Here is a 22,004-nt window from a genome sequence, read left to right as displayed (position 1 = left end):
TATATTTTATTTGGACAGGGTCTCTTAAGCCAGAGAGGCTGGCTTCGAATCTGTGGGATCCTCCTGTCTCCACCTCCCAAGCGCAGGGATTACAAGCGTGCGCCACCATGCCCGGCCAACCACTATCATTTTTCTAATAAAGACAAAGAAATGGCCAGGAGGTACATGAAAAAAATACTCAATATCCTAATCATCCTTGAAATGTGAATTAAGACCACATGGAAATGTTACCCCGTACCTGTCAGAACTGGGTTTTTTTTGTTTTGTTTCTTTTCAGTACCAGGGATGGAACTTGTTTTTCTGGAGTACCAGGGATGGAACCCAGGGGTATTCTACCTCTGAGCTACTCCTCCAGCCCTATTGTTTATTCTTTATTTTGAAACAGGGACATTTCCACTCCCATGTTCACTGTTCAGTGGCCGAGAAAGGGAACCAACCTAAGTGTTCATCAAGAGAGAAACAAATAAACATAGTATATATACAACGGAGTACCCTTCAGCCACAAAACGGAAGGAACTTCTGCTGTGTGTGACAACCTGGGGCAATTGGTGGGACGTTCTGCTAAGTGGAATAAGCCAGGCAGAGAGTACTGCAAGCTCTGCTATGTGTGGAATCAAAAAAAAAAAAAAAAAAAGTCAAACCCATAGAAACAGAGCAGAGAGGTCGATACCAGGGTGAGGGTTGGGGTAGGTGTCTGATGGAGAATAGAGATGTTGGTAAGAGAGTACATAGTTTTAGTTGGATAGGAGGGATGAGTTCTAGGATCCTCTCCCAGCAGGGCAACTCTAGTTCATGATAACGAATCACGTATTTCCAAAGCGCATGCGGCACAGGAATCTGGGGTCAGAATACGTGCGGTTTGGAGAAGGTCGCTGAGGACTGCGAGGGGCTTGGTCTCAGATTTAAGGACTGTGTCCACTGATTCTTTTGTGTAAGACTCTTTATATTTCCATGCAGGTCAGTTTCTCTATACTCACTTGGAGGAGAAGACTCTGTAACCAAGAATAAAGACATTTATTTAAGTCTTTTCAACTTAAGGGAAAGATCATGTATTAAAATAGTGGTAGTAATATATTCGGTACAAATAAGCAAGCATCTTTTGACTATTAACTATTTATAGATACTTTGATATAGAGATAGGAGCTTTCAAAATGATATGTCTAGTACCAGAACTAAAATTATTGCTTCATATCCATTAAAAATAATAATTCAAAATTAAATAATTAGTAAAAAAAAGTTCATATAACTTAAAAAAAAAAAGAACAAGTCATAAACACCATGACTTTGTGGAGTTCAAAGGGCACTTTTTCGCCCTGCTCAGGTGAATTTGTCAGTCAGCGCTTCCCTGGGGATAAAGGGAGAGGCAGCCGGACACCAGCAGGTGTCGCTCTACCCATGCGGCTGCTGAAACTGCGCACAGGAGCCATCCCTCCCCACCCATCAAAGAAACGAAGCCCGCCCAAGAGTAAAATGCAAGTGGTCAAAAATTAATGGAGCTCTGGAATCCAGACAGGGCACTCAACAGGCTCCAAGATGCACAAATCCAAAAAGTGAGACAAGTCTCTGACGGGTAAGAATAAAATCTAAGGTCGTGTTTTGAACATCTAATTACAGAGAAGGTTCCAAACTATTCAAAGCTTAAATGATGATAATGAAGTCATTTCAGGTTTGAATTTCGAGTTCTTGTTAAAGAACGAAGGGCTTTCTAGGAAGGAGGCTCAGAGAGGACCAGTTGCTTAGGCCCAAGTCCAGCACTGTAGGGTCAGAACTGTTTATGATTATGATTATGCTGATGCTGATGAAGATGATGATTATTTTGCAGTATTAGGGATGGAACCCAGGGCCATTCTACCTCTGAGCTACACCCCCAGCCCTATTTTTTATTCTTTATTTTGAAACAGGGTCTTACTGAGTTGCAAAGGACCTCACTAAGTAGCTGAGGCTGTCCGTGAACCACGATCCTCCTGTCTCAGCCTCCCAAATGCAGGGATCATAAGCGTGTGACCCTATGCCCGGCTATTCAAATGATTTCTCATCATGAGATACGCTGTGAGGTAAAGAAGCTGCCCACCACCATCAAAATTAATAAAACCTGTGGGGACCGTGGGGTTGCTGGGTGCCCCTCACCTGGAGCTTTCTCAGGGCCTTCAGGAGCCTCGGGCTTCTGGGGCGTCTCTGCATCCTGGGGCTCTTCGGTGTCCTGAGTGGACTGAGAGGACACAGAGGCCCTGGATGTCTTTGGGGTCCTTTTCTCAGATTCATCTCGCTGCGGCTGTAACCACTCATCCTTATAACCGTTGCTAATAAGTTTGGAAAAGTTGGTTGGTGAACTGTTCTTTTGACCAGGCCTGAAAATGAGAAAAAAAAGAATGTTACCTTTAAGTACAAAATAAACCAGTGGTAATAATCAGGAAACACATACTGATAAGTGAGTTGTGTTAACTATCTCTTAAAACATGAGGAAACACCCATGTATGTCTCCCCATAACCCATATCTCTATCTCTGCCTCTTTTTTTTTTCCAGGTTTTAAATTTTTTTTTTAAATTTATTGTGGTACTGGAGTTTGAACCTAGGGGCATTTCACCTCCGAGCTACATCCTCAGCCCAATTTTATTTTTATTTTGAAACAAGGTCTTGCTAGGTTGATGAGAGTCTCACTACTTGCTGAGGCTGTTCTCCAATGTACAATCCTCCTGTCTCCAGCCTCCCAAATACTGGGATTACAGGTGTGCGCTACTATGCCCAGGTTTTTTCTCCAGTTTAAAACATTTTTAAAATTTGTGTTTGAAAGGATTCCAACAGGGTATGGTGGCTCATGCTTGTAACCCCAGTACTTGGGAGACTATGACAGGAGGATCACAGGTTCAAGGCCAGCCTCAACAACTTAATGAGGCTCTTAGCAATTTAGCAAGACCCTGTTTCCAAATGAAAAATAAAATAGGTCTGGGGGTGTATCCCAGAGGTAGAAGGCACATAGGTTCCACCCCCAATACCACACAAAAGAAAGAAAAAAAGAAAGAAAGGAAGGAAGGAAGGAAGGAAGGAAGGAAGGAAGGAAGGAAGGAAGGAAGAATATAAAGGATTCCTGTTCATGGGCTATGTTATATCCAGTCCAGTTTCTGAAACCTCTCTTCATCTTAGCCAGTTATAAATTAGTCATCCTGCTGGTATTGTACAGGAAAGCCCTCTTCCAAAACACCCCTTCCCCTGCAGCAGTGGGTTTCCCAGGACTATGGCTCCTTTAAATAAGTGAGTGCCCTCAGTCAGTTCCTTCTTGTCCTTACTAAGGATAATCTGCACTGTTCAGACCCACAGGTCCCACCATGCACCACTGCCCCCCACCCCCGGCCTGCACCACCTGCTGCGGCTTCTCAGCGTCCTCATGGAGGAACGCCCAGGAAGCAGCCTGAGGTTCACGCTAAGCAGGGGACAAGCGTGGCCCCTGCTCTGTCTGATCCTCAGGTGCCGCTGCGCCTGGCTGCACTCCCTGGAGGGTCAGGGGTCCTCGTGCTCTCTGGTCCTCTCCGCTCCCCACTCCTGGTCTGAGCTGGGTGCTTCCGTGGCATTTGTCAGGATGCATCAGTGTAACTGCTTCCCCCTCTGGGTGAGACGCTATCTTGACTAATCAGTTGGGCAATGAATGGCATTTCTGCTCACACTCAACTAGAATTCTGAAAAAGGAAGGAGGCACAGGAGCTGCGGGGTGGCCCTCTCCAGCAGGAAGGTCAACAAATGTCAGCCGCCTCCCTAGGAAGGCAGAGCCAGAGTGCTCCCAGGCCCGGATGTCTGGGTGGGTGGGGGCGTGGTGACAAAAAAGAAAGAGAGAGAGAGGGAGAAGAGAGAGAGAGAGAGAGAGAGAGAGAGAGAGAGAGGCATCAAGACAGCGCAGTGTGGGTGTGCAGGGACCAGTGACCCCCCCAGCTGCAAGCATCCTAAGCACTGTGCAAAAACCAGAGTCAGCACTGGGGGCAACAGCAGCCAGCCAGGGCAGGGTGGGCTGATGTGTGCACGATGCATGATGTGTGCACAGTGAGATGATGTATGCACGATGGGCTGCTGTGTACACAGTGGACAGATGTGTGCACAATGGGCCGCTGTGTGCATGGTGGACAGATGTGTGCACGATGGGCTGCTGTGTGCATGGTGGACAGAAGTGTGCATGGTGCATGCTGTGTGCAAGGTGGGCTGATGCGTGCATGCGGCCACTGCCACTGCTATCTCCTGGATGCAGCCAGACCCCATCCAGACTGTGCTTGTTCCTGTCGCTTGGGCACTTACATAGGAGGGAAGGACAGTCGGCTTCCTGCGGGGTCTTTAGGGCCAAGTGGAGTCCCTGCTTTGCTTGGATATTTTGAGTTTATAGCTGGCAGCCTCACCTGTATGAAAAGACACAAATCAGAGGAGAAGAAAACTCACATGAGTGGCCACCGTGTACACACTTATAGGACTGGCTTCCATTGTGGCAGCTGTTTTACTGATTTAGCCATAACAGAATATAATCCAGCAATAATCCCATTCAACAAAATGCCTTTGTAGAAGAGACAACGCGTGGTTCAAAAGCCGCCATATTCAAGTACAGACGCCATCTACTCGGAGGAAAATAATCCAGAACTAACAAAGGGAAAACCAAAGGGCCCGAGGGCGGTGGCATCCAGACGGGCTTCCTAGAGGGTTCCCACACCCACATGTACGTTCACGCAAATGCCTGAGTGCCGTGTTCACCATGGCTTTAGCAAAACACCGAGAACTGCAAATTACCCACATGTCTGTCCACAGAAGAATGGACAAATAAGTGGCACCACAGTGGCGTGAATAGCCCGCCGCAAAATGCTATTCCCAACACGAAGAAGAGTTCCCAGCTGCCCAACGCACGGCGCACCTTGACCTGGGCCACGTGGTGGACGGGCACCAAGGATGCCATGCGCCAGGATGCCACCAATTTGCCATGCCGGGATTGAAGACAGTGACGCCTGCCGGGGCTGGAGTCACTGGGGCTGACCACAGAGCGGCAAGACCTGCTCCTCCTACGCTGGCCGGCTGTGCAGGTTACACACGTAGCCCGGTGTACAACAGTGTACAAAAGGTGGACTTTACTATATGTGAACTTCATCTTCTTAAAAAAGTAGATACAAGAGGTATGGGAAAACAGAAGAAAAATGCAAGCAAATGAAGCCCACGACATATCACCAGTATTTACAAGGAAAGATGGAAACAGGCCCCTCTGATGACCGAGCAGGTGAGCAAATGGCCAGGTGTACTGGTAAGCAAGGGCAGCACGTTTGCCTGAAAACTATCCCGTGTCTCCACACGCCGAGCGAGGTGAAAGTACAGCCCGGGGAGCAGCGCACCCCCAGTTCTGCCCCAGGATGCAGAGGCAGGTCTTGGGGCAGCAGCAGGATGTGCAGCGGTGGGTGAGGTCAGGGATGTCAAATCCAGTACAACCTGATGGCCCAGTGCTGCGATGCGCCTCATGTTAAAATCTTTTATCTATGCCAGAGGTCTTGCAAGATACAAGAAGAAAACCCAAGAGCTTGCAGTTCAGCCTGGTAGACACTCCTAGGTGAGGTTTGTCCTGAGTGGTGATGATATTATCTTCCCAGGGCACCCTGGGCGTATCCCACTGTGGCTCAGCCCGAGTTCCCCAACACTGCATTCTTTAGCTGCTACCCGTGCAGTGTTGGCATCTGTCTACCCACCTCCTTGGTATGGTGGGTGACGTGGCACAGGCTGGCTCAGGCATACGAGCAGCCCCCAGCACCGCTCATCTAAGTGGTTACTGAATAAACAACTGTGTCTGATTAGTGTTTAACGTTTTTAACTTTCTCTGGCTCTGTGATGTAACCATGGTTAATATCCACACATTCCATTTACTGCCGGAGGTTTCAGCTCAGTGCAGCTGGCTACTAAGAACAGGCCTGGTCCCTAAGAGGAGAGCCAATTTCAGGGGTCAAGCAAATGACCCAGAATCAGAACAGTTGGACACTGACGACAGCTTGAAGGACAAGCAGGTGGCCCACTGCAGCCGACTGAGGCTGTGCCTGGTGTTAACTACTGACATCCTACTTCACCCGGGGACACTAAAAACCCAGGCCTTGGGGCGGCTGTGCCCAGGGTCAGGTAGGCAGACAGCAAGCCGGAGGGGGGGACTGGGCTCACTCTCCTGGGAACCAGGAAGCAGCTCCGCCTGGGGCTCTGGAGAACCCCACCCTTGAACTACCTCCTTGGGGCCAGATACTACTTTCTTAAACCTAGAAGGAATCAGGTTTACCTGGCTAAGGAGCATGTGCTGAGCACCGTGCCCGTGGGCTTCCACTTACATAATGTGGGAAAGTTTTCAACATGGCAGAAACGGCGCAGAATGCTCCAGACTCTGGCGCAAGAGGGGGCAGTGCCCTCCCCAGATGCACGGACATGAGAGGAGAAGTCTCCAGAAGGAATAAAACTCGCCACATATGAGCTGACACGATTTTCCACTCCCATCAGACAGGCCCCTCCAGATACTGTCTGGGGTGTAAGCTCTCCTTCACAAAGCCTCTTCTCCCAAAACTATTCTCCCACTTTGCTAAGTAAATCCCTAAGGCTTCCCCTAGCTGTGTTTCCAGACTAAAATCTTTCCTTTGAGAAGAAAGAAGGAAAATCGGCATTCACTAATACCTAAGACATGCCCGGTCTGCTCACTCCAGGTGACAGTGACACTCACTCTTGTTTGCCTTAGACAAACACCACTTCTCCAGTAGGGTGTGGTGGCACACCCCTGGGAGGCTGACAGGAGACAGGATCATGGCCAGCCTCAGCATTTTAGCAAGGCCCTGACCTACTTAGTGAGACCCTGTTTCAAAATAAAATAGAAAGGGCCGGGGTTGTAGCTCAGAGTTAGAATGGGTTCAATCCTTGGTAACACACACACACACACACACACACACACACACACACACACACACAGCTATTTTTCACACAAACTTCATTGTTTCACTCAAAGATCCTGCTGTCCCAAGAACAAAGTCTAATTTCTGATCTTGGAGTTGGGAGCAGAACCAAGCCCTCAGTGGGGCTGGGGCCTGACTGGAGTCCTGGAGGCACTAAGACGCCTGAGAGGGTGCCCCAGGACTCCAGAGCTTCTGTGGAGAGAGGTAGTCACCAGTCAGGAATGGCGCTGGAGTCTCCCAGGTGCCCTTTTAAGATGCAAATTGCCTACAGAAGGCTTCAAAGGCCAAACACATCCTCTTGTTCAAACACATTCCACAGAATCTATGCAGAAAAGAAAGAGAAAGAAAGAGAGAAAGAGAGAAAGAAAGAAAGAAAGAAAGAAAGAAAGAAAGAAAGAAAGAAAGAAAGAAAGAAAAAGAATTCCTGTCCTCTTCCTTTACCAGCAAGGAGTATTCTAGGGAAATTTCAACTTGAAGACCTAAAAGGGAACTGTTCAGAAGAAGGATAATGAATAAATGTGAAAATTCCTTCCTATATGTGTCAGATAAAAAATGCCACCTGAGCCAGGCATGGTGGCGTACCTTGTAATCCAGGCATTCAGAAGGCTGAGACAGGAGGACTGGGGTTCTAAGACAGCCTCTGCTACTTAGTGAGGCCCTTTGCAACTCAGTGAGCCCCTCTTTCAAAATAAAGAATAAAAATAGGGCTGGAGGTGTAGCTCAGAGGTAGAATGCCCCTGAGTTCCATCCCCAGGACCATAAATAAATAAATAAATAAATAAATAAATAAATAAATAAATACTATCCCAAATTTCCCCTAGATAAGCATGAACTGATTAAAAACCACTTAGTAGATGATATATCTATAAAATCAGTATTCATTCAAAGAAACTGCAAAATGACGATATGATGTCTGCTTGCTTTTTAGGGGACTAAAACTTATAAGCTGAGCACATAGCCCCATCATGGGCACCGAGAGGTACAGCAGCTCCGACCAGGCGGGGCAGAGGCCAAGAAAGGGCAGAGAGATCGAGAAGGGGCAGAGGCCGTGCTACCTGCTTATGGGTTCCTGTCACCTTCTTTTTCTGCTTTTCAAGTTCCTCAGCTTCTCTTTGCCACACTGTTTTCATGTCGAAGTCGAAGGGCCCTCTTCTGGATTCATAGCTCCCGTTGGCCCGATCAGGGCTGAACTCTTGATAAACCATGTAATCAGGCATGGAGAACACAGGCGCCCTGCAGGAGTAGAGGGCATAGTCACAGCTTGGAGGCCACCGCCTACCCTCTCCTCTCTCCACGTGAGGCCACCCACTTCCTGGAAGATGTGGGTGCTGCCCCCCAACACACACACACACACACACACACAAACACACACTATTCCCACCCCAACACACACACACACACACACACACACACACACACACACACTTCCTGCCTAAAGAAGCATCCCTTCTCCAGGATCAAAGACCAAATCAGAAATAGGCCACAGGATCTCGTGTAAGGAAAAGAAGTACTTAAAATAATTATTATAAGAAAAATAATAAAAATAATTCTTGTGTGTATGGGGGGGTAGTGGGAATTGGACCCAGGAGCATTCTACCTCTGAGCTCTGCAAATCTGCAAACCTCCTGTCTCAGCCTCCGAAATTATTCTCTCTCTCTCTCTCTCTCTCTCTCTCTCTCTCTCTCTCTCTCCCTCCCTCCCTCCCTCCCTCTCCCTCTCCCTCTCCCTCTCTCTCCCTCACTCCCTCTCTCCCTCCCTCCCCATCTTTCCCCAACTCCCTCCCTCCCTCCTTCTCTCTCTGGATTCAGCTAAAAGTGTTATGTGTGGGGGTGGGTAGGGCTGGTGTCTGGTATTAAACCCAGGCCCTCATATATGCAAGTCAAGCAGAATGTTCATTTCTAAGAAATAAGGGGAAGAGCCTAATACACCCATGTCTTAGGCAAGTCATAAATTTTGCTTTCTTTTTATCAGTTAAAAAACAGGAGAAGTCTAAATCCTAAAGACAAAATTCACCTTGTGACCATGGCCAGAATAGCCAAGGACACTGGATAAGAGCTTGGAAAGATGCCTATGGTAGCCCAGTCTTCCAAGCAAAGAAACCAGAAAGTGGTCCAAAACGATTTTCTCATTTCCACCCTCACTGTTAGCATGGAAGAGAGGTGGTTTGGAAGGTCAGGTTTGCCTGGCCACAGACAGGAAACCTTAGACATTTCAAATACTGTAAGGGTACAATGGCTCCCTATAATTTTGTAATCATCCTAGAAGTTCAGAAATACATTTGTAGCTGTATTTAATGCCTTTTATGGGAAGGAAGCTTTGGGGTAGGTAGTTACTTCTCTGGCCAGGAGAAATGGTCATGTCCCATGGAAAAAAGACCAAAAGCCTGAGGCCATTCACTGATTGATACGTAGCCCAAAGATTCACATCTAGACAGGAACATACAATGTTCCAAGTTTCCCCAGCTCTGGTTTTCTAACAATGTATGCTATATCCCATTAAAGAGCTGGCTATTTTAAATAGTATCTAAAGCTGTAACACCACGCCATATGCTATCAGTGTTACTTACTTGTATTTTTTTTTTTGGTAGTTCTTGATTTTTTTAAGTACTTATATACAAAACAAGCTGAATTTTTATTTCAAGAGTTAAAAGCACTCTTTATAAAACTAAATAAAAGTTAGCATGGATTACATGGAACTTTCCCCCAGAAGTACTTGAGTGGATGGACGCAATCACACGCAGTGTGGCTGAGGACAGCAACAGGCCCTACCTATTTGTATTGTTAAAACTCAAATGGGGCTACTTTTTCCAATAAAGAAAAATTCAGGTGCTTCAAGATACTCACTCACGCTGCTGAGCCGTGGGTGGCTTGCTGTGGTGGATATACCAGTCCGGCAGGGTGTAGGCTACCGGGGAGCCTTTCCTGGTCCCAGGGGCAAAGTGCTTCAGCAGATCTCAAAGAGAAGGAGACACAGCTGGGTGCGGACCTGCTCCTCACGCAACCAAGGGGGCTCTGTGGTCTCCTGGGGCTGCCTCGGGGCTGGGGACTCCCAGAGCATCCCTGGCCCGACCTCTCTCCACACAGGCTGAGAGGTGAGGGTCCAGCCTGGTGCAGACAGGGACATCCTGCTGAGTCCCTCACTCCCATCTAGACAGAGACGCTGCTCCTGAGCTGACATCTCTGCACACCAACATCGTCACTGCCTAGGGCTCTTGGCTGATGCTTCAGGTCTCCAGGGGCTGCGTACACCGCTCCTCTGCCCTCCACTACCCCCAGGCCACTCTCCGAGCCTAGGACACTCTGGTTGTCCTCCTCCACCACTGTGAGGCCGTCCTGACCCCCAGTTCAGCTGATTCCAAGAGAACCTTTCCCTTCCAGGCTTCCAGGTGGGAAGTCACCTGGGAGACGTATTGATCACTTAGGAGCCGACCGAGAGGCACGGAGCACAGGCTCGTTCTCAGGGGCTCACGCAGCCTCCTGAGTCTTACCACCGGCCTGCTTCCATCCCTCCCTCCGCTGTGTCAGAGGCATCTGCTAGAAGGGCAGGTTTTGCAGGACAGTACTGACATCAAACCATGGCAATACACTTGGCGGCAGCAGAAAGCTTGCCAACTTGTAATTCTCAGAAAGAACTTTTTTTAAACTTCTCTCCCGCCCTTGTTTTTACTTTAAAATTTTTTATTGCCAAATATTTCATATTTATAAAACAAAATTACAAGAACAGTATGGGCCCCCATCCCCTTCTCCTGGACCCCCAGGGCCAGTGCATTCCACATATTTGGGGGATCATGTTCCATACCCCCCGTCTTTCTGTCTCTCATTACTGGCATCAGCGTTTGTAGAATTGTTGGGCAGGGTATTGCAGAGAGGAGACCCCTTCATTTGTTTCAGTAGGTATTTCCAAAAGGACAGTCCTCACATGCTCACGGCATGAAGATCAAAATCAGGAAGGTGGTATGTGTCATGATGTGGATTGTGTCTGCCTAAGGCTTGTGCGCCGGAGCCCTGGTCCCTGTTGATAGTGCTATGGAGGGGACCTGAGGAGGCAGGGCTGAGGGGAGGAGGCTAGGTCATTGGGCAGGCTCTGGAAAGGTATATTGGGAAAACAGCCTTTTCTACTCTCTTCGCTTCCTGGCTACCACCATATGAGCAGTTTCCTCTACCACTTCTGCCCTGATTTCTGTTTCACCCAGGCCCAGAAACAACAGGCCCAAGAGAGCACGTCCTGAGAACTCTAAAACTGAAATCGCTCCCATTTCCAAGTTGTCTTCAGTCACAGGGTTGCAAAGCCAACTAACAGTGCCAGTACGATACTGCTATCAACGTACAACCTTCTTCAGATTTCACCTGTCAGCAGCAAAGGCAGACTAAGAAGTCTGAGTCCCGTCCTTCTGCCCCCTGTCTAGTCTGTCAGATGGCTTGGTCGGGTTTTTTAAAGTTAAAGCACAGATATGCCCATTTCATCTCCCATTTCTTCTATAACATTCTCTACAGCAATGACGGTGACCAGAGGAGACAAAATACAAGTAAGTGAAATTAAATGATAATATCTATCAATTTCACTTATCCCCAAAACCTTTGAGACATTTAGATGTGGTTCCATGGTTCTTACTGAACTCAGTAGGTCTCAGTTGTACACGTAGTAGGGAAGCGGTACTTTCTTAATTAAATCTTATATAAAAGTTGGTTTTCATCAACATCACCACTGAACCACCCTGGTGATCTTCATTGCTTAACACATATTCACACAAAGGGCAACGTGTGATGAGAATGACAGTAAAAACTGCAATGACAATTAGAGAGGAAATAGAAACGTTCCACAATGAGCCGGGAACGGCGCAGCCAGCAATGGACTTAAGGGCAAAGACAGACCTTGTGAAACAGGCAACTTCCAGACTGTCTCTTCTCAATAAAAAATAAGATGGGGAGGGAGAATGGTTACGAAAGCATCACTCAAGCAACACCCTGCACAGCCAATTCTGTGACTGCAAAGGCCGACTCAGCCTAACGTCATAAACGCTAGCTCATCTCTGAAGAATGTGCACACCCCTGATCTACATAATGACCTTAAACTTCCAAAGGCTTAGGACAAAACCTGAAGGCTTCATGGCAGTATCGCGTACGGATGGGATTAGGACCAATGCCCATTCCCGCTCCCAGGCCAGGGCCATGCAGAGGCTTACCGGGTCTGCCGCCTTGTTTCGCGAGCTTCACATATTCCGAGTCTGTTTCTTTTATCCAGTACCTCCTAGCCCCAGGCATGTTCCCGTTGTGTGAGTCGCCCAAATTGCTGAGCCCTGGGATCTGGGACGCTGGCGGGGCATCTACTGCCTTCTCGGAGCGCTTTGCAGGGTAGTGGTAATACCAATCTAGAAGGAAGGAGGCCCAGCCACGTGGTTATGCGTGGCTGCCAGAGCCCCTGCACCAAGGAAGAGCCTCTGGTCCGCTACCAGGCTGTGCAGACACTGCAGCGAGGGCAACATGTGACGGGGCATGTGAGTGAGGAAGGAGCTGTTCTCTCCAATATCTGCAAAAAATCTAGCACCCCAAGGAAGAGTTAAGTCTTCAGTCACAGCAACACCTACTGAGGCCAACGGGGAAAAGCAGCTGCTACCCAGAGCTGCTGGGCCCAGCGCTGCTGCAGCCGGGCCTCCTCCTGCAGGATTTACTTTTTGTTTTGAAACAGGATCTCCATAAATTGCTGAGGCTGGATTTAAACCTGCCATCTTCCTGTCTCAGCCTCCCAAGTACTGAGATCACAACCCTACCCACTGTACCTGGATTTCAAATGGACTTTGAACTTAACTGCAACCTTAGCGCCTCCCTGGTCTCTGGTCTGTTCTGCAGATTTCAGACTCGCCAGCCTCATAATAGCGTGGGCCAGTTCCTTAAAATAAATTTCCCCTTATTTATATAGTAAAATTGATATCCTGACCTAAAGAATTTTCACTAATACAGTCAGTACACAGGAAAACAATACTGAATAATTCAGTTCCACATCAATACAAACAAGAAGTCGCCATCCTCTAAGACTAAAGCATCCAATATCTGCTTGAACTGTAGCTGGGTTCACCACCTAAAAATGAGAGCTGTTTAATGTGAGAAATTATTTAAGTATCTAAAGGATACTAACTAGCTAAATCAACACTAAAAAGTTTTGAAAAGTAAAGGAACATTGGGAAAGTTTAAAGAATTACACAAACAATCACAGAGAATAAGTTTAAGGATTAAGAATAAGTGTTTTGCAACTTTATACTTTGATCATATTCAACTCAAAGATGTGTGTGTGTGTGTGTGTGTGTGTGTGTGTGTGTGCATGTTACTAGAGATTGGACCTAGGGGTGTTCTACCTCCAGGCTACATCCCCAGCCCTTTTTTTGTTTTGAAACAGGGTCTCACTAGGTTACTGAAAGTCTCACTGATTTGCTGAGGCTGTTCTCAAACCTGTGACACTCTTGCATCAGATTCCCAGATATTGGAATTACAGGCATGCACCACCATGCCCAGCTAAAGATTTCCTCTTTTAGAGAGAGGGCATTCGGGTCTTGCTCCCCGCCCCCTCCGTGTTTTGATTACTAATTAGTCCACAGAGAACAGTGCACCTTCTACCGTCTCATTACTGGATGCTTGGGCAGGCACTGAACTCTAATCTATTTATAAATGAGAGCAAAGGAGAAGTTCAGGGAGGGAAGGCTCAAATCAGTAAGAACCGATGGTTACACAGACAGAGGGTTCATGAGACAGTTATCTCTTGGCTCTTATCAAACACTGTTAGTACCTGTATGATACCAGGTCACTTACCATCCTATTGACTGTCTTTCTAGAGCCATCTCTGATTTCTCTTGTGCTGCATATTAGAAACTTTGTTTCCCTTATTTTATCAATGAGAAAACAGAGGCTTTGCAAAGATCGCCCAGCAGTTCTGGTCTCTAAGCCACAGACAGTATTTATAAATCACAGGCCCACAGGGCCACAAGGCCACAGTCCCCTTTTCCAGCTTCCTGGCCTCAGAGAAGAGGGATTAAAAGAACAGGCTATGAAGCCACTTGTTACCTGTGGCGTCTTGGGCCAACTACTCCAAACTCCAAGTCTCAGTTTCCCTGGTCTATAAAACGAGGCAATGACCCAGGTAGGAATGTCACTTCTTGTGCAGATCAGACGAAATGTGTTGTTAGTGGGCAGTTAAGGTTAAACTTGTAGGTGTATATTAAGTACTCGAAACAGTCTCTCCCTCAGTAGTGTCTATCAGTGTGGTTCACAGTGATGAGACCACTACCTACAGCATGAAGAAGTCACAGAGAAGGCCCGAGCCGGGTAGGAGTAGAAAACCAGGCCTCCTGTGCTGTGTCCTCCCCCACACCCTCAGGGCCTGATCGATCATGGGCTAGCCTGCATTTAGAGCTGCACGGATGGGAACAACTCCAACCTGTCCCTCTCTGCCCAGCACCTGGACCCTCCTTCTAGCCTTTTTCTCCAGCACTACTCAAAATGAAGAGAAAAAAAAAGGAAAAAGAAATAAATAAAAAGAAGACAGTAATGTGAAACTTCCTCCTTCCTTTCTCAACTTCAATCCCTGGTGCATAAGAAGCCATGAACCTCCACTGAATACTCGTGCCCCGCATAGTCACTTAAAGAGGAAAATATTTAACTTGGTTCGGGTCTAGAGAGTCAATGAGATACGGGGGGTTACTGCAGCTGGAAAGAAAAAAAAAAAGCTCAGAAAAACAGCTTGAGAGTTATCACAGGGTTAAATGACGACAGAAAAAATTCCAAAGGGTTCCCATCGCTCCAACTTCTGTCCCTCGCCCCCGCGGCCATCCGCCTCCCCCACTCACCGCACGGAGCATAGCGGTGCGTGGCGCCCTGCACCTCCTTGCTGGTGTTCCTCATGGCGGGGCGCGGCGAGCGCTGCGGGATAGACACGGGCTTGGAGCGGGTTCTCAGGTGCAGGTGCGCCAGGTCCCGGAGCTGCAGAGCCGGCGCCCCTGCTGGTCCGCCCGCCTCCCTCCCGCAAGCCTGAGCTGCCTCACGACCCCACCCGTGCCGCACAACCACGCGGGCTACACGCAAGAGCGCATGCACACGGACACGCAGCAGGGACCTGTGCACGCCGGGCACACAGCTGGAGCACACCGCGCAGACGATGCGGCACACCGGGCACATAAACTGAGTGTACTACAGGTAATCGGGGTGGCAGAAAGCGGGACGCCACCTGGTCCCCTGCGAGGTCTGCCAGGGGCTCCCCCGACCCAGTGACAGCGGCCCCTCGGTGGGGCTCACCCGCTCGCCAAGGCTCTCGGTGGGTGCTGCCTGCAGCGCCCCAGACTAAAGTTCAGACGCGGCGGGCGGGTGGGCGGGGGCCAACCTGAAACTCTCAGCGCAGCGCGAAACCACAACAGCGCTCGTCGCCACGGCAACGGCCCGGCAGCCAACCCGCGGGCGCGGCGAGAATGCTAGCAGCCAATCGGAAAAGCCGCTGGAGAGCAGTAGACCAATCAAGTCCGGCTCACAGCTTAGGCGCTGGCTGTCAACCGCCTGAAGACGGGGCGGGGCCTTCTTGCGGCCAGGGCGGGGCGTAACTCGGCGGGGCGGGGCCTGTTCTTTGCTGCACCTAGCTATCAGCCCTGGTAATCCGGTTATGAAAAGCAGCCCAAAAAACTAGTAATATCCACCACGTTTTCCAACCAAAAGTAACTGTCTCATCTCAAGGAAAAAAAAATGCCAGTAGATAAATAATTTCGCGTGGCATATACGGGAGTATTACTCACCTAATAAAGATATCTAATTGTAAAAGGAATGTGTTCATAAATCTTTTGTTTATTCGGTGCATTAAAAAAGAAAGACTACGCCTGGAGCGGTGGTACACGCTTATAATCCCAGTACTTGGAAGGCTGAGACAGGAGGATCCGGGTTCATGGACAGCCTCAGCTACTTAGTGAAGCCCTTTGCAACTCAGTGAAACCCTGTTTCAAAATAAAGAATAAAAAATAGGGCTGCAGGTTAGCTCAGAGGTAGAATGCCCCTGGGTTCAATCCTCAGTACCTAAAAAAAAAAAAAAAAAAAAAAAAACTAGCCGGGGGTGGTGGCGCACGCTTGTAATCCCTGCGCTTGGGAGGCAGAGACAGGAGGATCGCGCAGGTTCGAAGCCAGCCGCGCGCGCTGGCTTAGGAGACCCTGTTTCCAAATAAAAATGTAAAAATAGGTCTGGTAGTGTAGCCCAGAGGTAGAAGGGCTTCCAGGAACCCCAGTACAAAAAAACAAAACAAAACAAAACAAAACACTAATATGTACTTGGTAAAACTCAGCAAATAGACATTTTTGACACTGTGTATCAATGAACAAAATTATCATGTCAATGTTCTTCTTTACATCATATTTTTGGGGAATATTATTTTTCCTGATTTTGCTTAGTTATCTTATATCCCACTGAATTTCTTTTTTTAATTTTTTTTATTGGTGCACTGTATTCATACATCATAATGGTATAAAGAAAATGCTTTTGTAGACATACATGCACACATCACCCAGTTAGCCCCTACCTGATCCCCACCCCGTTCCCTCCCCATCCCTCCTTCCCATGCTTGGCTTAGTGGTTGACATCTAGTTTTATAGCAATTTATCCAATATTAACGATGATAATCTCACATAACAGTTTCATTTGTCTGATACCAAGCTTTTGATGACTTAAAGATAACATTTCAATATTTCTTTTTGCTTTCTTTCTTACCAGAGAATATTTTTTTTCTTTTTTTAGGTGAAACTATCATACATTTATTTATTTATTTATTTATTTATTTATTTTTCAGAAAAAATCTATCCTCATATGGAATATGGACTCTAAATACCCAAAACAATCTCAAAGAAGAACAAAGCTAGAAGATGTATATTTTCTGATTTCAAACCATATAAAGCTACAATAATTGAAACAGTGTAGTACTGTTATAAAGGCAGATATATAAACCATTGGAGTTAAATAAAAGCCTAGAGATAAATTCTTCCATATATTGTCAAGTTATTTTTGACAAGGTTTCCACGAACATTTGGTGGAGGAAATAATAATCTTTTAACTAAATATTGTTGAAAAATAATAATTACATGAAAAAGAATAAAATTGGACCCTTACCTAACACCATATACAAATATTAGCTCAAAATAGATAAAAGACCTAAATATAAATCTTAAAACTATAAAATTTTAGAAGAAAATCTGGGTCATAAAACCTCACAACATTGAAATTGGCAGTTATTTCTTGGATATGATTTCAATGGCACAGGCAACAAAAGGGTAAACAAACTCCCTAAAACATAAAAAATATTGTATATCCAAAGACAATGTAAACAGAGTTAAAAGTTACTGATAGAATGGGATAAAATATTTCCAAATGCTATATCTGAAGGTATATTAATATTCCAACTAGAAATCCTAAAAATTAGCAACAATAAAAGCAAACAATACAATTTAGAGATAGGTAAAAGACTAACATAAATAATGAATCTCCACAGATAACCAATCTTAGTTGTCTGTTGGATAGAAAATCTTGTTTCTCTGGTTCTGGTGTGTGTCACCTATTTCTTCTTTGTAGTTAATCTCTTTGAGTATTTTCTCTAGCGCTGGTTTTGAAAACATAAATTCCTTCAGTTTCTGTTTGTTGTGGAAGCTTCTTATTTCCCCATCTAATTTGATAGAAAGTTTTGCTGGGTAGGAAATTTTTGGCTGGAAGTTGTTTTCTTTCAGAGTTTGGAATATGTTACTCCAAGCCCTTCTGGCTCTCATGACTTGGTTTGGGAAGTCTGGAGTGATTCTAATTGGTTTGCCTCTGAATGTCACTTGGCCCTTTGTTTTTGTTGCCTTTAAGATTCTCTGCTTGGCTTCCACAGTGGTCATTTTGACAATTATGTGGCGTGGGGATCCTCCTCTCTGATCCTGTCTAAAGGGAGTTCTATAAGTTTCCTGGACCTGTCTATCGACCTCTTGCTCTATGTTTGGAAAATTTTCTGCTATTACTTCCTTGAAGAGATTGTTGATCCCTTTGGTTTCACCTTCTTTTCCCTCCTCTATTCCAATTATTCTTAGGTTAGCTCTCTTAAAATGGGCCCATATTTCTTCAATGTCAGATTCCTGCTGTCGGATTTTTTTTTCTAAATTAGAAACTATGTGTTCGTTTTTTGAATGCTCATCTTCTAAGAGCGAGATTCTATTCCCCATGTGGTCTAATCGGTTGTTTGTACTTTGAATTGAGGCCTTTACTTCATTAATTGCATCCTTTATCTCTTTTTGGCTCTCTCTGAATTCTTTTTGAAACACCTCTATTATTTCTACAGTTATTTTCCTGATTTGATCTTCTAGAAATCTCTGAATTTCTGTCTTATCAGGTTCTGATGTTGTGAGGTTGTGGGCGTTTTTTGTTCCATTGTTATTCCTCTTTCCCATGATTTAGGAAGTTTGTGCCTTCTCTGGGTTCTTCCCTTGGGTCACTACAACTTCACTTAAGGTGTTCTGGCTCTCGAGTCTGTGGTATCTCGGTCCCCACTACTCCTTTACTGGGTTGTATCGCAGAGTCTCAGACCCTGGGAGTCAATTGAGGCTGCTTTAGACCATGGGGGGGTGCCAGGTTGGGCATTCTCCTATGGTGTGATATCTCTGCCACCGTCACTCCCTCACTGGGTCAAGTCCCTGGGAGTACAGTACTGGGATTTCTCCTCTAGGGGCCGCAATTTGACTCACTGTTGTTGAGTGTGCAGATGGAGCTTTAGTGGACTCGGTGAATTCACTGCTGCTGCTGCTGGTGGTAATATGGCGCTACTGCCATGCCCTCGGCCGTGAGGCTGGTGTATTTCTTTTCTGTTTTTGAGCTCCGCTCTGAGTCCCTGCCTCTAGGAGCTTTAGATGCTCCCTGCTCAGAGAAATCTGCCAAATTCCTCCCAGCTGATCCGCAGCGGCTCACCTCGGCTTGCTGTCCACCGCTCCTCTCTGGAGCCTGGTGAGCTGTTGAGTGCATTGGTCTGGTGCTGTCCAGTGAGCTCGCCGCTGCCACCGTCAGTAAGGCGCTGCTGCCACATCCTCGGGCGTGAGGCCAGCTTATCTCTTCTCTGGTTCTGAGCTCCGTTATGAGTTTCCCTCCTCTCTGGAGCCTGGTACTGCTAGGGAAAATGGCACCTGCCGCTTCGCGCTGCGGCTCTGGCTGCAGCACTGCGGTCTGGTTTCTTTCTGGTGTCTCATTTTTCCAGCCCTCTTTTTCTCTGTCCCTTGTAATTACATTTTTTGTTCCTCTGCTGATGGTGTTTTCTGGCTATGAAAGGCGCTGATTTTGTGGTACTAGAGATTGGTTGTTAGCGGGGCTCGTAAGCCCTGCTTTTCTCCGTCGCCAACTTCCCGGAAGTCCCCCACTGAATTTCTTTAAAGTTATTGTTTTGAATTTTCCATCAGGCAGTTTGTAAATCTCAATTTATTTGGGGTCTTTTACTGGAGAGTGGTTAGTTTTCTCTGATTGTGTCTTGCTTGCCTGATTCTCACACATGTAGATTTTGATTAAGTGTACCCTTGAAATAGCAAGGACCTTTTCCAGTCTTTACCTCCTGTCAGGTGCACAGATAGAGGTGATGTCCACCTGTTGTACACCTAGGAAAGATGATGGTGAGTCACTGAACAGGGAGGGACAAAATTGCCTCTGAACCATGCCTGCCCCTGAAATCAAGTCACAGCACTCCTTCAGAGCGCACAGCTGGGGCCAAGCTCTGCCCACGAGTGTGCAGGTGGGTGAGTCTTCCAGAAAGTTCCTAAGGGGGTGTAACTTCCCTCAAACCTCAGCTGAGAGGGCTGGACAGAGCTGCAGGCTTGTGTCAGTATCTTCTGTGGGACCCATCCCAGTGGCCTGCCTCTGATGACATAGATGAATGTGTCTCTCAAGCTTGCACATTGAGGCCGGGGGTAGAGACTGGGGCTGCACAGACGCCTCAGGTTCTGCTCTTGTGTCTCTGGAGTGACTACCTTGGCTGGGTGTGTGGATGTCTCCCACGTGGCCTCTGTGTGGTCACCTACTTCCAAACTATGGCCATGGGGAGCTATGCAAGTTCACAGGCCACTTTGATGTTTACATTTAAGACAGAGATCAGCAAGCTTGTAACCGTAGGTATAGGTGGATGGTGCTGGTGATAGCACCAAAGAGCTTAGCCAAGCCCACAAGGGAAGGGCCATTTCTGGGTCTTCAGCTGGGGCCATGGCCAGTGGTCTTGCCACCCAGGCATGGGTCTTCCTTCTAGAACGGCTCCCCACCATCTAGCAATCCCATGGCCTTCACGCTTCCTGCCTGGATCTGAAGGTTCCTGCAAAGGCATATGCCCCATGTCGTCTAGGAAAGTATTATTACTGTGAGGGAACACGGGCAAGAGACCTCGTATTCTGCCATCTTGCTGGCCTGACTTCAAACACTTTACAATTTACAACAGATCCAAGCAAGATGACATTAAGTACTGAGAGTAAAATATTACCTAGAACTATATGCCCCACACAAACCACTCAACCTTCCATCCCATAATTCTGCTTCTAGATGTAAATCCAGGAGCATATCAAATCTGGATGTATATCAAAACATGCAAGAGGCATCGTTTGTATTGCTGACAGAACAACCTAAGTAGACACCTATAGAAATGGGCAAATGGATGGAGATGAGTATATAATAAAATGCTGTGCAGCAGATAAAATGAGTGAACTGGACTATCTGACCTCAAGATAGATGACATTAAAAGAAAATAGACTAGTGCATCATTCAAGTTTAAAATATGAAGATAGCTGTTATTTGTGGCTACATATATATTTAGTAACAATACAAAATACATGGGAATAGAGTCTATTAAAATTCAGGTCGTAGTTATCTGTAGGAAGATGGAAGAGAGACGAGACTGAGGAATCTTTGAAAATCTTCCATTGTACATATATATTTATACATATATGCATATTTGTATCTATTTACATACATTTATTTATATTTAAAAATTAAAGTACTGAAGCAAACACAGCAAAACATCCCTATAGATTGCTAGAGCAGAGCAGGAACACTTGGGGCTCTATAAGTTGGGGGATTAAGAACTGCTACAGTAAGGAAAGGGGGCTGAGAGGTAGGTGTGTGTCTAGCCCTGGAAGGGCATGGTGACCTGTCTGCCATTATGAGGCGTCACAGATTGTGATGTAATAAAAGAGTCACTGAGCTTCTCAAACTTCTCTCTGGAGAGACGTCTTGTGAAGTAGGAAGACTTAAGTCCAAAACCATTATGTAGAGCTTTGTGGTTTCTATAAAATAGGAAAGAGGAAACCAAAGGTAGCCTTCATCCCCGGAGCTCTTCGAGACTCCGTTGGGGGGAAATGAGTGGAAGACCAAAGCCAAGACGGGGCAGGCGACTTTTCCAAGGTCATTCTGAAGAACCTGGCAGTAGTGCGAGTATTAATGCTTTGCTCTCAGAGCAAGAAAACCCTGGAGCAAACAGGTAGGCGAATTCTCAGAATGTAAATACCGTGCGTGCCATTAGCCAGAAAAATAGCCCAGCAAATGTTTCCCTCTGTTTAGAGGAAACCATATCCCAAGGGGTTTCTCTGAAGAGTTATTTCCATCAATACCCCCCCATGGCATAGTGGCTCTTTTCTGTGTCAGTGGTCTTTAATTTTTTTTTGGGGGGGGAGGCCCGGGGGACTGAGCCCAAGGGCATTCTAACTCCAAGCTACACCTCCAACCCTCCTTTTTCATTTTTTTAGTTGAAACAAGGTCTTGCTACGTTACTAAAGGTCTTGATAAGTTGCTGAGGGCGGTCTTGAGCTTGAGATCCTCCTGTCACAGCCTCCCAGGGACTGGGATTACAAACACATACTACCCACCTAGCATTAGCGGTCTTTAGATTATTTACAGAGGACTGGAGACAAGGCCTATGAAAGAAATCCACTCTGTTTTAAAAAGTAATCTTCAGCAGCAGTCATTTGAAGCCCATAGTGATCCCTCTTTCAGCAAAGGCAAGCCCTGCCAGTTTAATGCTGCGCACAGGGTTCTAGATGCAGAAGTAGCATTTATTACCCTCCACACGGGAAGGGACC

The 22,004-nt window shown here is 46.7% G+C and overlaps 2 protein-coding genes across 2 annotated transcripts in view; one reads left to right on the top strand and one right to left on the bottom strand.

Moving 5' to 3' along the window:
- Positions 1-14,816, bottom strand: part of LOC308266746 (uncharacterized protein C7orf57) — a gene marked incomplete at both ends in the record, with an annotated part of 25,087 nt that extends 10,271 nt beyond the window's left edge. The window contains 6 exons of the mRNA XM_080701161.1: positions 2,093-2,348; positions 4,280-4,377; positions 8,004-8,160; positions 9,771-9,879; positions 12,110-12,295; positions 14,762-14,816. Coding sequence (XP_080557287.1) covers positions 2,093-2,348; positions 4,280-4,377; positions 8,004-8,160; positions 9,771-9,879; positions 12,110-12,295; positions 14,762-14,816 — 861 coding nt within the window. The remainder of the gene's footprint in view (positions 1-2,092; positions 2,349-4,279; positions 4,378-8,003; positions 8,161-9,770; positions 9,880-12,109; positions 12,296-14,761) is intronic.
- The window catches only part of SUN3 (Sad1 and UNC84 domain containing 3), a gene marked incomplete at both ends in the record, with an annotated part of 23,210 nt that continues 16,020 nt past the window's right edge, over positions 14,815-22,004 (top strand). The window contains 3 exons of the mRNA XM_080701160.1: positions 14,815-14,876; positions 14,942-15,107; positions 15,154-15,225. Of these exons, the coding sequence (XP_080557286.1) occupies positions 14,815-14,876; positions 14,942-15,107; positions 15,154-15,225 (300 nt within the window). The remainder of the gene's footprint in view (positions 14,877-14,941; positions 15,108-15,153; positions 15,226-22,004) is intronic.

The sequence above is a fragment of the Muscardinus avellanarius genome, assembly GCF_963383645.1.
Source record: "Muscardinus avellanarius genome assembly, chromosome: 9".
NCBI classification, from domain to species: Eukaryota; Metazoa; Chordata; class Mammalia; order Rodentia; family Gliridae; genus Muscardinus; species Muscardinus avellanarius.
Note: the sequence above shows the minus strand (reverse complement) of the source record. Positions and strands in the feature narration are given on the sequence as shown.